Below are 15,875 nucleotides of genomic sequence, written 5' to 3'. Positions count from 1 at the left end.
TAGTTCACACTAAGCGACTACTTGGCAACTGCTAGGCACCTGGCATTGGTAACAGACGATAAATGCTAAGATTTTTCAGCCCAAGAAGTTTTTCAAACAGCAGTGGTTCCTGGCGGGAGGAAAGTAGGAGGTAAATGATGATTTCTGTCTTTGCTCCTGCACCTATATTCCTTACTGCTACTTTCTGGTGACATCTCATCCAACCCTGGTCCCCCACACAGCCTGCCTCTTCCATACACTTTCAGCAAGATACTCCCTTCTCCAAACCTCATCCCCATTCACCCTACCCATAAGTTCTTATCCCCTATCTCTGGCAATCAATTGAATGCCAGATCTGTTGGCAATACATTAACCTCCATACACAACCTTCTCCTTTCTAAATCTCTGAACGTCCTGGCACTCACTGAAACTGGCTTTCCTCCTCTGACTCTGCTGCTGCTCTCTCCTATGGAGGCCTGCATTTTACACATACTCCTAGACCCGGCAACAGAGTAGGGGGTGGTGTGGGTCTCCTTCTCTCTCCTAACTTTACATACAGAGTCCTTCCTACGCTGCCCTCTCTCGTTTTCACCTCTTTTGAAGTCCACTCTGTCTCTTCAGTCCATTATCCAACAATGTTGCTGTTGTCTACCATCCCCCCGGCCCAGTATCACAATTTTTGGATAAATCGTACAAAGCTTTAACACTGAGCTCACTGTCACCAAGCAAAATTATTTCTTTGCTGTCATATTCTTTCAAGCTCCCAACCCATGCAACCTCAACAACTGACTCCCTCCTAAACCTTTCTGCCCAAGCCATAACCACCTACTTTAGAGATAAAATTGACAAAATCAGACATGATGTCTCTGCTCATTGAGGCATTCCAACCATACCCATCCTGTCCACCTGTAAATCATCACTGGCCTCCTTCAACCCTGTTACTGTGGACAAAGTCTCTTCTCTCATCATCTCCTTCTACTACCTGCCCGCTTGACCGAATTCCCTCAGATCTACTCTGTGCCCATTCCTCCACCATGGCCCCCGCCCTAACCAAATTACCTGAGCACCAACTCTCTCCTTGACCCTCTCCAGTCTGGTTTTCGAGCTGCCCATTCCACTGAAACAGCCCTTACTAAAGTGGCCAATGACCTTATCAGAGCTAAGTCTCAAGGCAACTCTTCCCTCCTCCTCCTCAATCTTTCCTCAACACTGTTGATCACCCCCTTCTAATACAAACCATGAGCTCCATTGGTATCAGTAACACTGTTTTCTCTTGGTTTGCTTCCTATCTGTCTGACTGCTCCTTTCAAGTTTCTTTCAATTGTAACTCCTCCACTCCCACTCTCTTACCTATTGGTGTTTCCCAAGGGTCAGTCTTTGGACCAGTTCTTTTCTCTGTACACCTCCTCCATCGGTAGTCTCATATGCTCCCTTTGCTTACAGTACCATCTGTATGCTGATGACAATCAACCCTATCTGCCCACCACTGACCTGTCTCCCTCAGTACTGGATAAGGTTTCATGCTGCCTATCAGCCATACCATCATGGATGGTACCCCCCCAAATTCCAAATCTCCCCGACATATTTTAGTTAACAACACAGTTATTGGTCCCTCCCCTCAGGCACATTGTCTTGGTGTCACCTTTAACCCTGCCCTCTCATTTACCCCCCACATTCAGAACATTTCCAGGTCCTGTCACTTTTCATCTACGCAACATCTCCAAAATCCACCCCACTTCTTGTACACGCTCTTATCATCTCTTGTCTGGACTACTGTAACCTCCTCCTCCTCTCTGGTATTCCACTAACACGACTCTCACCTCTACAATATATTGTGAATTCTGTAGCCAGACTCATCCATCCTTCCCACCGCTCCTCTTCCGCTGCATCTCTTTGCAGATCTGTACACTGGCTTCCGTTTCACTTCAGAATCAAATTCAAGCTCCTGTGCTTTGCCTTCAAATCCCTCCAAAGTTATTGTCTCACTTACATTTCAGACCTGGTAAAAAATACACCCCTAGCCGCACACTTCGCTCCTCCGATGACCTACAACTGACTTCACTCATAACCTCATCACATGCACGCCTACAAGACTTTTCTAGAGCTGCCCCAATTCTCTGGAACAGTCTTCCTCGTCCTTTTCCGCTAGCTCCTAATTTCTGCTCATTTAAAAGAGCACTCAAAACCAATTTTTTTCAAACTTGCCTACCCATCTTCTGTCTTTTGAAACCATCACTACCTTCCCCTACTTCATATCTCCATACCTATTATTTATTAATTCCCTCACCCACTAGACTGTAAGCTCTTAGGGGAAGGGTCCTCTCCTCCAGTGTCACTGTCTATATTCGTTTGTCATTTGTATAATATTAATAATAAATGCAGCAAGTGCAACTTTACTGTCAATGTGATTTCAGCCTAACTTCAGATGTAGGCTCTCAGCGCTAAATCTAGGTAACGCAAAACTTTTGTGAAAAAACTATTTCACTTCATCTGTCTACAAACTGAGCCCAGTGAGTCAGCTTCCCTCTTCTTTCTGATGCTCACCGTTTCATCAAGTGCTGATCTCATGGGGCATGTGTGAGATTAAACACATTTTTTTTACATTATAGGAAAGCCCCTGATGATACTTTCCCAGTGTTCTCCCCAGAAATTTTATTAATCGGGGTGGTGGGAAGCTGTAGCCAGGTAGTAAAAAAGGAGGTGTGGCAAAACACGGCAAATTTAGTGCTCCCAGTTGTTTATGCCATGGGTATCCAGTAACCTCTTATTGTTTCAGTGTTCTACTTTCTCCCAATAATTTGTTACAACTTTGTAATGCCTGCCCGTTAGTATATCCAATTTTTCTATTCTATGTATTTTGCCACAACTGTCCTATGCCATGTATTGTGACCCAACTTACTAGTGTTCTAAAGCTACGTACACACGTCAGATTTTTATCGCCCGATAATCGGCATCGGCCAATTATCGGGCGAAAATCTGCCGTGTGTACAGTCGGTGTCGTCCATCGTCCGGACGACCGACCTGCCGGATCCACGGACGATGGACGACAGCCGATCCTAATGAAAGGGAAGGGGAGAGCGTGCAGCAGGGTGCCGCTCTGTTGCTCTCCCCCTCCCCTCTCCATAGAGCATGAACGGTGCTGTATGTACAGCACTGTTCATGCATCGTGCACTCCCTTGTCGTTGGAAAGGATCGTGAAAGATCCTTTCCAACGACAAAAATTGGAAGTGTGTACGCAGCCTAAGTTTTAGGAGTGTAATCCTTTGTAGTAGTGTAATAGTATAATGAATGTGGTGTAACAAGTTAAGCTCAAAATAGCAGCAAAAAACATTTACCCCTTCTGAGTGACTTCTGGCAACTGCTAGGCACCTAGGATTGGTAACAGGCCATAAGTGCTAGGCCCCTAGGATTGATAACAGGCGGTAAATTCTAGGCACCTAGGATTGGTAACAGGCAGTAAGTGCTGGACACCTAGGATTAGTAACAGGCCATAAGTGCTAGGCTCCTAGGATTGATAACAAGTGGTAAGTTCTAGGCACCTAGGATTAGCAACAGGCCAAATGTAACCTTACTGCCGGTGTGAATTCAGCCTAACTTCAGATGTGCTCCTGTGTCTATATTTAGTTAAAGTGAACTTTTGTGAAAACATTTTTTTTTTTTACTTGATTCTTTTACAAAATTAGCCCAGCAGGCCCATGCTGGCTCAGCTTCCACCTTCTCTCTGATGCTCACTTGTACGTCCAGTGCTGCCTTGCACTGCACATGCATGAGATTGAACACTTTTTTTACATCATAAGAAATCCTCTGAAGGTGCATGCACACAAGGAGCAGTGCAGAGTCTCTTGGGATGTGTGACACAAATACCTCAGGAGGCTGCGGATTTCCCCTTCGGTCTTTACCGAAATGGAAGTGAAGACTGAAGGGGAGATCACATTTTCCATTATATAACAGAGAAAGTCACTCTTTAATATAATGTTAAAAATGTGATGCTTTAATAGCGTCATGCATGTGATATCAGATAGGGACAAGACAGACAGTGACCCCCTCTCATCACTGCCCATATTCTATATAAAAACACTGTCTGTGATGTTTATCCGCAGTGTGTAATGTCATCGGCAGCGCAGTGTGATCGCTATGTGAGTGTAGAAGCTGCTTGTCATATTCTTCAGCCTAACAACTCGCTGTGTTCAAACCTTCATATCTCCTAAACCGTTGGTTGTATTACCTTGAAATTTTTAAGGTACACGTGGAGGCACAGGAAACTGAAACTGTAGGTGCAAGTGGGGGACACTTGTGGCTTGTGAGAACATTAATCTCTACCTAGCAAACCCTAATTTCCCCAGAATTAGGAGGTGCAGGGAAACAAAAATATAGGTGGAAGTGGGAGACACGTGTGGCAATCACCTTTCATCACCATGGCATCTTTACAACATTTAAAAAAAAAACTGTCCATCACAATGCACTTCCTTGTTACACATGATTGTAACCTTCCTGTAACCTCAACCTCAATAAAGTTTAGTGGGCAGAGTTCATTTTCTAATGATGCCATAGTGATGAAGTTTTAGGGGATGTTAGTCACAGATGTTCCCCACTTGTATCTATATTTTTGGTTTCTTACACCTCCCCATTCCCCAATTGAAGTTCAGAATGTTAGATAAGTGAACAGGAATGTGTAACAGGGCAGAGAAGCCCATTTTAATGGGCAGAGTGTTTTATGTTCTAATGATGCCGTAGTAATTAGATTGTAAGGGGAGAATGTGCCCGCCACTTGCACCTATATTTTCAGTTTTGTACCCCCACCCTCAGAGAAATTGGGCTTCAAAGAAGAGAAGCAGACAGTAGTTTCATAGGTATAGATAGGTATATATTTAGGGGCCCCACCCCAATGCTCCTTGCTATGTTAGTGGCTCCGGGGTCCCCAATATGCATTTTCAATGTAGGACTCCTAGTTGCACTTTCCTCTGAAACAGCAACCCCAAAGTTCAATTTTCATAACTTTTTACATTTGTGACCCCCATATCTTGAAATTCTTTAAAGCTGGGGGGCTGAAATTGTAGTAACTAGTATCTATGAGGGTCCCCTGTACACCCTGAAAATTACAAGTCATTGTGACATACATATTAGGAGATATGGAGGTGTGTACACTGAGAGCAGTGAGGATGCAGAATGACATGCAGATTTTATACACAGCTCTAGCAGTAGATACATTTCACCGGCAGATTTTTTTAAAATAGAAATCCAAGCCCGTGCTATGAGATGGGGGCGGGGCTGCCTTTGTCTCCTTCACATGAAGGCTGAACTGTGTGCTCACCTCTCATAGCAGCAGCAATCCTCTGAATGGATGACACAGAGCACAGAGCAGCCTCACTGAGATGGGTGCAGAGGATGAGAGCTGCTGAGAGCTGGGTGTGGTATTCAAAGCAGCCGGGCGGAGCAACCGCTAAAACCCTCTGGGGAGATCTATGCTTTCCTGATGTAGGGCATGCAAAGAAGGAGCAGCCAACAGCCACCTTGGAATATGTGACACAAATACCACAGGAGGCTGCAGATTTTCCATGGCCATCATGGCAGTAAAGACAGAAGGGGAGGGGCCTTCCCCCCCAAAAAATAAAAAAAAACCAAAAACACACATTTTTTAATATAACAAAAGAGGAATGTCACCCCTTATATAATGTTAAAATGTGGTGATGCTTTAAGAGCATCATGCATGCGACAGCAAAATGAGGACAGTATAGCCAGTGTCCCCCCCTCTCTATGGTTAAAAAAAACTGCCTGTAAAATTTCTCAACCCGCAGTGTGATAGATGTGTGTGTAAAGTCGACTTGTCATTCTAACAACTTACTGTGTTCTGTCTTTCAGATCTCCTAATTTGGTAGCTGTAACGACTGGAAATTTTAAATTTAAAAACTTGTGTAAATTGAACATTTGGGTTCCCGTTTCATAAGAAAGTGCACCTACGAGCCCAAAATTCAAACTGCAAATTTAGGACCCCGGGGCCACTTACATAGCAAGGAGCATTGGGTCGGGGCCCCTAAATTTTTATCTACCTTTCACCAAACTTTAATTGTAATACTATGATTCCCTTTCTGCTTCTGTTCTTTGAACCCCAAATTATCTGGAATGGGGAGGAGTAGGACACTGAAAATGTAGATGCAAGTGGTGAACACATGTATAAACCACCCCCAAACTTTCATCTCCATGGCATCAGTAAAACAAACAAAAGCTCTGCCCATTATAACACGCTTCCCTGTTACACATGACTGTACCTTACCAGTACCTGAACTTCAATTTCATTTTGATGGGCAGAGTGTTTCATGTTCTAACGATGCCATAGTGATGACATTTTAGAGGGTGTTAGTCACAGATGTTTCTCACACATTTTCAGTTTGCTACACCTCCCCATTTGAGAAAATTGGGGTTCAAGTGTTAGAAGTGGGCAGCAATGTGTAACAGGGAAGTGCGTTTGCCATGGTAATTAAATTCTAGTGGTGGTGGTTCCCCCATCACCACCAGGTGCTTTCCTGTACCTCTGATCACCCCCCTGCAACATGTGCTCTCCTGTACCCTAAGGTTGCACCACCCAGGTGCTCCCCTGTACCCTTAGATCACACACTCCACCCACTGCCCCCCTGTAGCCCTAGATTGCATCCGCTCTCCAGGTGCTCTTCTGTACCCCTAGATAACATCCCCCACCAGGTGCTCCCCTGTACCCATAGACTGCATCACCGCACTAGGTACCCCCCTGTAGCCCTAGATTGCATCCCCCCTACCAGCTGCTCTCCTGTACCCCTAGATCACCCCCCACCAGGTGCTCTTCCCTAAGGTTGCCCCCCCCCCCCATGTGCTCTCCTGTACCCCCTCGATCACTCTCCTGTAGCCCTAGCTTGCATCCCTCTCACAAGCTGTTCCCCTGTACTCCTTGATTGCAATTGCATCCCCCCACCATGAGCTCTTTTTTGTACCTCTAGATCGCATCCCCCCACCAGGAGCTCTCCTGTACTCCAAGATTGCCCCCCAGTTCACCACCAAGTGCTTTACTGTACCTCTGATCACCTCCCTGCAACATGTGCTCTCCAGTACCCAAAGGTTGCACTTCCCATGTGCTCTCCTGTACCCTTGGATTGCACCCCCCACCAGCTGCTCCCCTGTACCCTTAGATCGCACACTCCACCCAGTGCCTCCCTGTACCCCAAGATTGCATCACCCCACCCAGTGCACTTTTGTACCCTTAGATAGCAACATTCCCCCCTCACCAGGTGCTCTCCTGTACCTCTGGATTACCTCACCACCAAGTGCCTTCTCTTACTCTAAGCTTGCAGCCCCCATATGCTCTCCTGTGTCACCTAAAACCCCCCCCCCCCCCCCCCCCGACCAAGAGGTCTTTTTTTGTATGGCTTGATTGCACCACCCTACCAGATGCCCCCAGATCGCATGTGCTTTTCTGTACACCTCATATCGCACCCCACATTAGGTGATCTACTGTACCAAACATCACACTCCCCCACCAGGTGGTCCCCTGTACCCATAGATTGCATCTCACCCACCAGGTGCCATCTTGTGCCCCCATATTGCTCACCCCTCCCACGAGGTGCCCTCCTGTGCCCCCAGATCGCACCGCACCTTATGGTCTCCTATACCCTTCAGTTCGCACCCCCCCACCCTACCAGGCGATCTACTGTACCCCCAATCACACCACCACCAGCTGCCCTCCTGTACCTACTGATAGCACCCCCACCACCAGAAGCTCTTTTTTATACCCTTAGATCCTACCCGTGGCCATCTGCCAATTACACAATCTTGTAAGAGTGAAAATAAATCTTCACCCTAAAGAATGAGTGCAAAAGTAGTAAGAATAACCTGCAATACTGACAGGCGATCTGAAATGTAGAGATCAGCCGGGAAATTCTTCACAGCAACTTGAAACACGCAGCTGCAAACAGGAAAAATCCCCAGAATTCTCAGTACGTATCGCGTCACATCATAAGCCCCGCCCATTCCGTATTCCCCCGCCCCTCCTTTAAACAACTCCATTCTAGCATCTACCAAGATGGCAGACGTGACTATGCGTTTTGCTGCCGTCGGCGGGTTTGATTTCGGCAACTGCAGGCGGTGAGAGCGGGCAGGGTAGTTGAGGGGAAAGAGTAGAGTATACAGAGATCTGTAATGAATTACTTGCTGGAGACACTCGGAGTATAAAGTTTAGCTGGAAAGTGTCACAATAGGAATTTGGAGGGAATAATATATAGCACAAGTCTTTCGCCATAATTCCAGGGGCATCAAAACAAAATTGTGCTTCTTTTCTTTTAAAGCAATGCTTGCTGCATTATGGTACATTTGTTACCCATTTGTAAACTGTGGCCTTTCTACATAGGTCTGACCTGCTCTGTTTCTACTAGGGTGTTCATCCTGAAAAGAGCTTTGTCAAATTAGAAATCTTATGCAGCACATTTTCTTATTTGAAGTCCATGTGATTCCTTCACTTTAAACCAGCTGTTTTATATTCTAGGAGCATGAAAATGCTTGTTTTATTATAAAGTGGTGCTTGCTGCATGGTGCGATCTTTGTTTCCCATGTGTAAGCTGTGGTCTTTCTACAGAGGTCCGAGCTGCCTCTGAAGCAGACCTATAGCGATGCAATCTGCAAATGCATCCCCCTGATTAGTGATCTCCATGGCCCTGCCATTTCCCATTGTGATGACTGCTCCACTGAAGTCACTCTTCCTAACAGACTTTGACTGTTCTTGTCACCATCCTTCTTGGTCAAATAATCCAGCCTGCGCATTAATCAGTGCAGAACACACTAATCACACATTAATGGAGAGGGGAGGACCTGTGCAAAAGCTTTAGTGATACCATGGAAATAAGACAGGACTTACACAAAGATTACTTAGTTTTCTGACATCCCAGTTCTACCATTATACTTTTCCATATGAGGAACTTTACCCAGAACTATGTTTGTATAGTTAATTTTTAAAAATCTAAATGCTTTTATACTTGAAAGGCCTACTGTATATCAAAGCAAGTTAAAAATTTTATTAATCTTTTTTTTTTTTCCATAGAAATGCTCTTCTAGACAAGGAGTTCCTACAGAAAGGGCACAAGCTCCCTGCAGCTCGGAAAACTGGTACCACAATTGCTGGTGTTGTGTTTAAGGTATGATTACCAGCATAATATTACAGTATACCAGCAGTATATCACTGAGAATGTATGTATGAGGTATTTCTTTTTATAAATGCAAAATACAATTCGGTCATGCGACCCACAAACTGGATTGTTGGCATTTGTTCAATTGTAAAAAAGGGGCAAATGAAAATGTGAAATCCTGATATGTTTTTGACCTTTTAAATTACTGGCTTAAGGTGCGTACACACTTCCAATTTTTATCGTTCCAATCGAACGACGAACGATCAATTGGGCAAAAAATCGTTCGTAAAAAAGTAACCAACGACGCCGACGAACGAGGAAAGTCGCTGGAAACGAACGAACGACCGGACCGACGGATCGGATTGGGCGACGATCGTTGAACATCGTTCGTGTGTACGGTCGTTCGTTGATCGTCCATGTTCAGAGCATGCGTGATGAACGAACGTCCGTTCACTTTCCTGTCGTGCACATAGTTCCTCTATCGTTCAAACGATCGTATCTATTGTGTGTACAATATCTACGAACGATCGTGTCGTTAACTCTATGTGCAGGATCGGTGCTATACGATCGTTCATATATATCGTGCATGAACGTTCGTTTTCCAACGATAATAATTGGAAGTGTGTATGTAGCTTTAGTGTTGTAGTATACTTGGTTTGTATTGATTCTTTTTAAGTGTGTGCTCCATAAATTCATTCTGAGATATTATGTTTCCTATAGGATGGGGTTATACTTGGTGCTGACACGAGGGCCACTGAAGGAATGGTTGTAGCTGACAAGAACTGTTCAAAGATCCACTACATAGCCCCCAATGTCTAGTAAGTAAATGCATTGCGAAAATCCAGACTGTGAAGAACAAGAAAATGAACTGTTGTAGTTTTTTTTCTATGATTATGTATTAAAACCACTAATGATAACCTTAAAAAACTAAAGGAAATGCCTGACAAAAGGGCAAAATAGCATAGCATCTCTTCCCTGTTTATTTTTTTTAAGGGCTCAAGCAGCAAAGGTTTAAAATAATTTCCAGTGAGACTATATTTTAAGTTGTTATTGCAATGTTTACGTGAACGAGTGCTTTGCCTATACAGAGCAAGGTAACCAGTACACCTCATAGCTTCTTCTACTAATCTTGCTGCCACTTCCTTCATCACCTAAATCTGAAGATGAAGTTAGATGACAAGTGAAAGTGTAAACTGGTGACAGGTGAACTTTGGTAGCATGGGCAAAATTTTACAATACAGACAAGTATTCAAGAAAATTCTCTCCTTTTGGAGAGATGTGATCTTATTTTTGTTGTCCCTTGAACAAGAAGTGAATGAAAATTTCCCTGAAACAAATAAAACCTTACAAACATTTCAACTATTCTTTACTCTATCCAAAATGTTAAGTTCACTTTATATATAAAAAAAGTTTAGGTAAAATTATGTTCAGACTAGCAATGAGGTTGTATTCTGGTTACCTTATCAATAATATTTAATAAGAAATCACAAATATGACAATGTGCAGTTACCCATAGCTCCTAGTTTGGCATGCCATAGTGTAGTGTTTACCATACATGTTAAAATGTGATTGTATAATCTTTTTGTTATCCAGCAATAACTATAAAGGGTTTGATTGGATGGAATCTAAATGGATTATTTAGGTAGGCTCTCAGATTTCATGGGTATGGCAGACATAAGAACAATCAATGTGTGTATATTGTACGACATGTTTGTAATGTGTAATAATGAAACTATTATATGGTGAAATTAGTCAGCGTCTCCGAAAAACGCACAACATATCTCATAGCTCTTTTTTTTTTTTTAACTATCAAAAAGTGCTAGTGCTTTGCCTAGACAGAATTGAATAGGATGTCCCCCATTGTACAGCTATTATTTTTCTGTATAAATATAATTCCTAAATGGTGCTGAAACATTTTTGCAAGCCATGAATTTATCTTTGTTTTCTAGTTGTTGCGGTGCTGGTACAGCAGCTGATACAGAAATGACCACCCAGATGATCTCTTCCAACATAGAGCTGCATTCCCTTTCTACAGGACGTTTGCCTAGAGTGGCTACTGCTAACCGTATGCTGAAGCAGATGCTCTTTAGGTAAGAAAGCCTTTAGATATCGAACACCTAGCAAACCTGTATGTGTGATAACTACAGTTAGGGAACACAAATGTACTTAAAAAAGAGTAGCCTAGACATTCCACCTGTCCCCTATTTCTCCACACACTATTATTATTGTTAATACGCAGGAATTATATAGCGCCAACACAGCGTGACACAAGGGGAGGAGAGGACACTGCCCCAAAGAGCTTACAATCTAGGAGGTGGGGGAAGTATCACAGAACTGGGAAGGGGAGAGATAAAGTGGTGAGAAGAAATGAGAGTTTAGGAGAACGAAGAAGATGGGTAGGCAAGTTTGAAAAGAAGCATCTGCTTCAGTGCGAACGTGTGGCTGGAGGGCGGGAAATTTAAAATAAGTATTTTTAAATGTACCATTTTGACATTTCAAAATACTTATTCAGACCGCCAGGGAGGTTAAATGAGCAGAAAGCACGAGCAAGCCGAATAGGATGAGGGAGACCATTCCAGAGAGTTGGGGCACCCCCTAGAAAAGTCTTTTGAGTCGTGCGTATGAGGAGGTTATGAGGCAGGAAGTAGGTCATTAGAGGAGCGAAGAGAGCAGCTAGGAGAGTATTTTTCTACCAGGTCAGAAAAGGCAGCGGGCCAAGAACTGTGGAGAAATTTGAAGGCAAAGCACAGGATTTTGAATTTGATTCCCAGGTGAAATAGAAGCCGATGAATGAAACTACAAAGAGATACAGCACAAGAGGAGCGGTGGGAAGAATGGATGAGTCTAGCTGCTGCATTCGTAATAGATTGTAGAGGAGAGAATTTTGATAGTGGAAGACCAGAGAGGGGGATGTTACATTAGTCCAGACAGGAGATGATATAGGCGTGTGCAAGGAGTTTGGTGGTCTCTGGGAACAGGTGGGGGTGGAGATGTTGCGCAGGTGAAAGTGACAGGACCTGGAAATGTTCTCAATATGAGGATTAAATGAGAGGGCAGAATCAAAGGTGACGTCAAGACAACGTTCCTGAGGGAAGGGATACATAAGTGTTGTTAACAGTTAGAAATATATCGGGGGGAGATTTGGAATTTGAGGGGGGGAAGATGATGAGTTCTGTTTTATATCTAGGTTGACTTTCAGAAATCTGTCATCCATCCATGATGAGATGGCTGATGGACAGCATGAAACCTTATCCAGGACTGAGAGAGACAAGTCAGGGGTTGACAAATAGATTTGTGTGTCATCAGCATACAGATGGTACTGTAAACGAAAGGAGGAAATGAGACCACGAGTGAGGAGGTGTACAGAGGAAAGGCGAACGGTCCAAGGACTGACCCTTGGGAAACCAACAGGTAGAAAAGTGAGAAGGGAGGAATTACCATTGAAAGAAACTTGAAAGGAGCAGTCATACAGGTGGGAAGCAAACCAAGAGAAAGCAGTGAATAAAGTTCATGATTTGGATTAGAAGGCGGTGATCAACAGTGTCAAAAGCCAGAGGAAAGATCAAGAAGAAATAGGAGGGAAAAGTTGCTTTGAGACTTAGGTCTGGGGAGGTCATTGGCCACTACTGTAAGGGCTGTTTCCGTGGAATGGGCAGATCGAAAGCCAGACTGGAGAGGTTAAGGAGAGAGTTGGTGCTCAGGTAATCGTTGAGTTTTTTATAGACAATGCGTCAAGAAGTTTGGAAACATATGGGCGAAGGGAGTTCCAACGGTAGCTAAAAAAGTAGGGAGGAGTCTATTTGATGGACTATGAGTGTGCTGTTGCTCACTCATTGTCCACTTTAAGGCTCCTAGCCCCATATTTTTGTTCAAGGCAACTGGCAGTTGCTGCCCTCTCTATTGCACAGGGTGCCTTGTCATGTAACAGCCTTGTGTACTTTAATATATGTGTCATTGTTTTTTCATCAACAAATGACTTTAATGTGGGGCAAAAGCAGATAGACAATAAGAAGTTGGGGAACAGAGTTTTTTTATGGTTAATATTGCACATTAGAATGTTTTCTGTGGTGCACTTGTTTAAATCTGAGGAGCTGCCTTTTATTTGGGCAAACAACAAAATGTTTGTGACATATGCTTTGAATCCTGAGTTTTACCATAGCTGTGTCACAGGGCATGACAAAAAAAAAAAATACTACATCCTAATTAATGCATGTATATGCAGACTGCGGGACTTTGTCTTCTTAAACTCTTAACTATTGAAATGTACTGTTCCTTCTGTGTTTTTCAGCACTAGTGCATGATTCATTGTCTGGGCAAAAATCCTAAATCCTTTGGCAGAAGACAACTCACACATATATTTAATGTGTGCATTTTTCTGTGATTAAATTTTGGTTTAAAATGTGCAGAATAAAATATTGGTTGCAATAATAACTTACAAAAAAAGACCACAGACTGACTGTATTAGGAACATTGAATTGTTACTTTCTCATGGGAACAATTTGTGACCGAATTTTGTAGAGCACTTTGAAATATGTTAGGTCTGTATAAAACAAGCTAGTAAGTACACAGTATAGGGTTTTTTATATATATTTGGACAAGCATACATTAGAAGTTCATTCAAACAGTCCCCTCAGATAAGGGTTATAAAAGGGAACAAAAAACACATAGAATAAACATGATATATCCATTATCATAATCTCAATGAAGGTAAGTATAGTTTTGTTGGCAAAAAATAACCTCTTGTACTATTTACCACCACTTAAAACTCATACAATGTTCCAGGTTAGGTGTCCATAATCTAAAACTTTCTAGAAGAGTTCGATGGTGAAACCTTTCTTAGCTGCCTCAGATATTGAGGGTCTCTTCTTTATGTTGATAGCGTGTAAATGGATGTCCTTTAGTCTGGCATTTAAAATGATTTGAATTCATTCACTCCACTGTTGGAAAAGTAGTCTACAGGTGACAGATTACTGGCCAGCTGAGCAAATTCAGCGCATTACCTGACTATGAATCCAAAAAAAGTATCTGAGAACCATGACATTTCATTATGGTATTTGCAAGTAACTCTTTCAATAGTTGGCATCAAAACACATACATGCTGCATCCCTCCTACAGACTTTTTTACAATTTTTAACTTTTCAGAGTCTGTTGATCTCTTCAAGCCACACCCTCCCTCAATACAAAAATACACATCACCTGAAATGTGTTCTCTCCAGAATTTTATTTTTCAGCCAGGTGGTGGGAAGCTGTAGTTGGATTGGTGCTCCCAGTTTATGCCATAGATATCCAGCAACCCCTATTATTGTCAGTGTTCCTTCCTACCCCCTATAATTTGTTTCAACTTTCCATTACCTGCTCCTTTAGTATGTCAAAAAGCATTGGGGAGGGTTTTTACAAAGAGTTGTAAGGCTTCAGAATATGTCATGCAGCATTTCATTGTGTGCTGCCAAAGTGTAACCCTTTTAGTAGTGTAACAGAGTAATGAATGTAGTGTAACAAGTTAGGCCTAGTTTACATCAACAGTAAACTGCCACTTCCCGCTTCTGAGTGACTACTGGCAACTGATAGGCACATGGGATTGGTAATAGACAGTAAGTGCTGGGCTTTTCAAGGCCTAGCAAGTTTTTCAAGCAGCGAGGAAAGTGAGGGGTAAATGCAACCTTACCACCAGTGTGAATTCAACCTGAATTCAAATGTGGCCTCCCAGGGCTATATCTATGAAAGGTAAAAAGTTCCACTCAGCCCAGCAAGTTCCACTCAGCCCAGCAAGTTCCACTCAGCCCAGCAAGTTCCACTCAGCCCAGCAAGTTCCACTCAGCCCAGCAAGTTCCACTCAGCCCAGCTTTCCTCCTTTTTTTCCTGATGCTCACCTTCTGTCCAGCCCTGATATTTTCTTTCTTCCAGGTGCTTCCTTCATCTGAATTTGCACTGCACAAACGTGAGATCAGATGACTTGTCCTCCTAAAATAGTAAAAAAAAAAAAACTGCTGATGCCACTGCGCATGTGTGAGATTGAGAACTTATTTTTTTACATTATAGGAAAGCCCCTGATAATGCATTTCCAATGTTGGGCATATGCAGAAGGAGCAGACCACAGCCATCTGGAATGTGTGACACAATTATCCCAGGAGGCTGTGGATTTATCCTTCAGTCTTTACCATAATAGCAAGACAGAAGGGGAGGGTCTTCCCCCAAAAATGAAAAAAAAAAATACATTTTTCTATTATGTAAATGGTGAAAGTCACTTAATAACTTTAAAATTGTGGTAAAATTTGATGATGCTATAGGAGCATTGTGCATGTGATAACACCTTATTTTATAATAAAAAAAACACCTTTGTAATGACATCATCAGCAGCACAGTGTGATAGCTGTGTATGTGTAAAGCCTGCATGTCATATTCTGCAGCCTAGCAACTCGTGTTCAAACTTTCATATCTCCTAAACTGTTGGTTGTAACGACTTGAAAGTTTCAGGGTACACAGGTTACCCTCATAGCTAGTAGAAACCACCACCGAAACCATCGCTCAGTCCTTTAAACCCCATTTTGTCTGGAATGAGAAGATGTAGTTTTGATGGGCAGAGCTTTTCATGTTCTGATGATGACATAGTAATGACCTTTTAGGGGATGTTGGCCAAAGGTGTCCCACACTTGCACCTACATTTTTGTTTTTTTACACCCCACTATTGTAAGGAAATCGTGGTTTAAAGAAGAGAACCAGACAGGGTAGCTTAGTATAACAGTTTTAAATTTG

At 42.9% G+C, this 15,875-nt stretch overlaps 1 protein-coding gene across 1 annotated transcript in view; it reads left to right on the top strand.

Annotated features, from left to right (window-relative positions):
• The first annotated feature begins 7,985 nt into the window (after nt 1-7,985).
• The window catches only part of PSMB7 (proteasome 20S subunit beta 7), a 50,117-nt gene continuing 42,227 nt past the window's right edge, over nt 7,986-15,875 (top strand). Inside the window, exons 1-4 of the mRNA XM_072431386.1 lie at nt 7,986-8,088; nt 9,038-9,131; nt 9,843-9,940; nt 11,072-11,212. Of these exons, the coding sequence (XP_072287487.1) occupies nt 8,027-8,088; nt 9,038-9,131; nt 9,843-9,940; nt 11,072-11,212 (395 nt within the window). The 5' untranslated portion in view covers nt 7,986-8,026. The remainder of the gene's footprint in view (nt 8,089-9,037; nt 9,132-9,842; nt 9,941-11,071; nt 11,213-15,875) is intronic.

The sequence above is a fragment of the Pyxicephalus adspersus genome, chromosome Z, assembly GCF_032062135.1.
Source record: "Pyxicephalus adspersus chromosome Z, UCB_Pads_2.0, whole genome shotgun sequence".
Lineage (NCBI taxonomy): Eukaryota > Metazoa > Chordata > Amphibia > Anura > Pyxicephalidae > Pyxicephalus > Pyxicephalus adspersus.
Note: the sequence above shows the minus strand (reverse complement) of the source record. Positions and strands in the feature narration are given on the sequence as shown.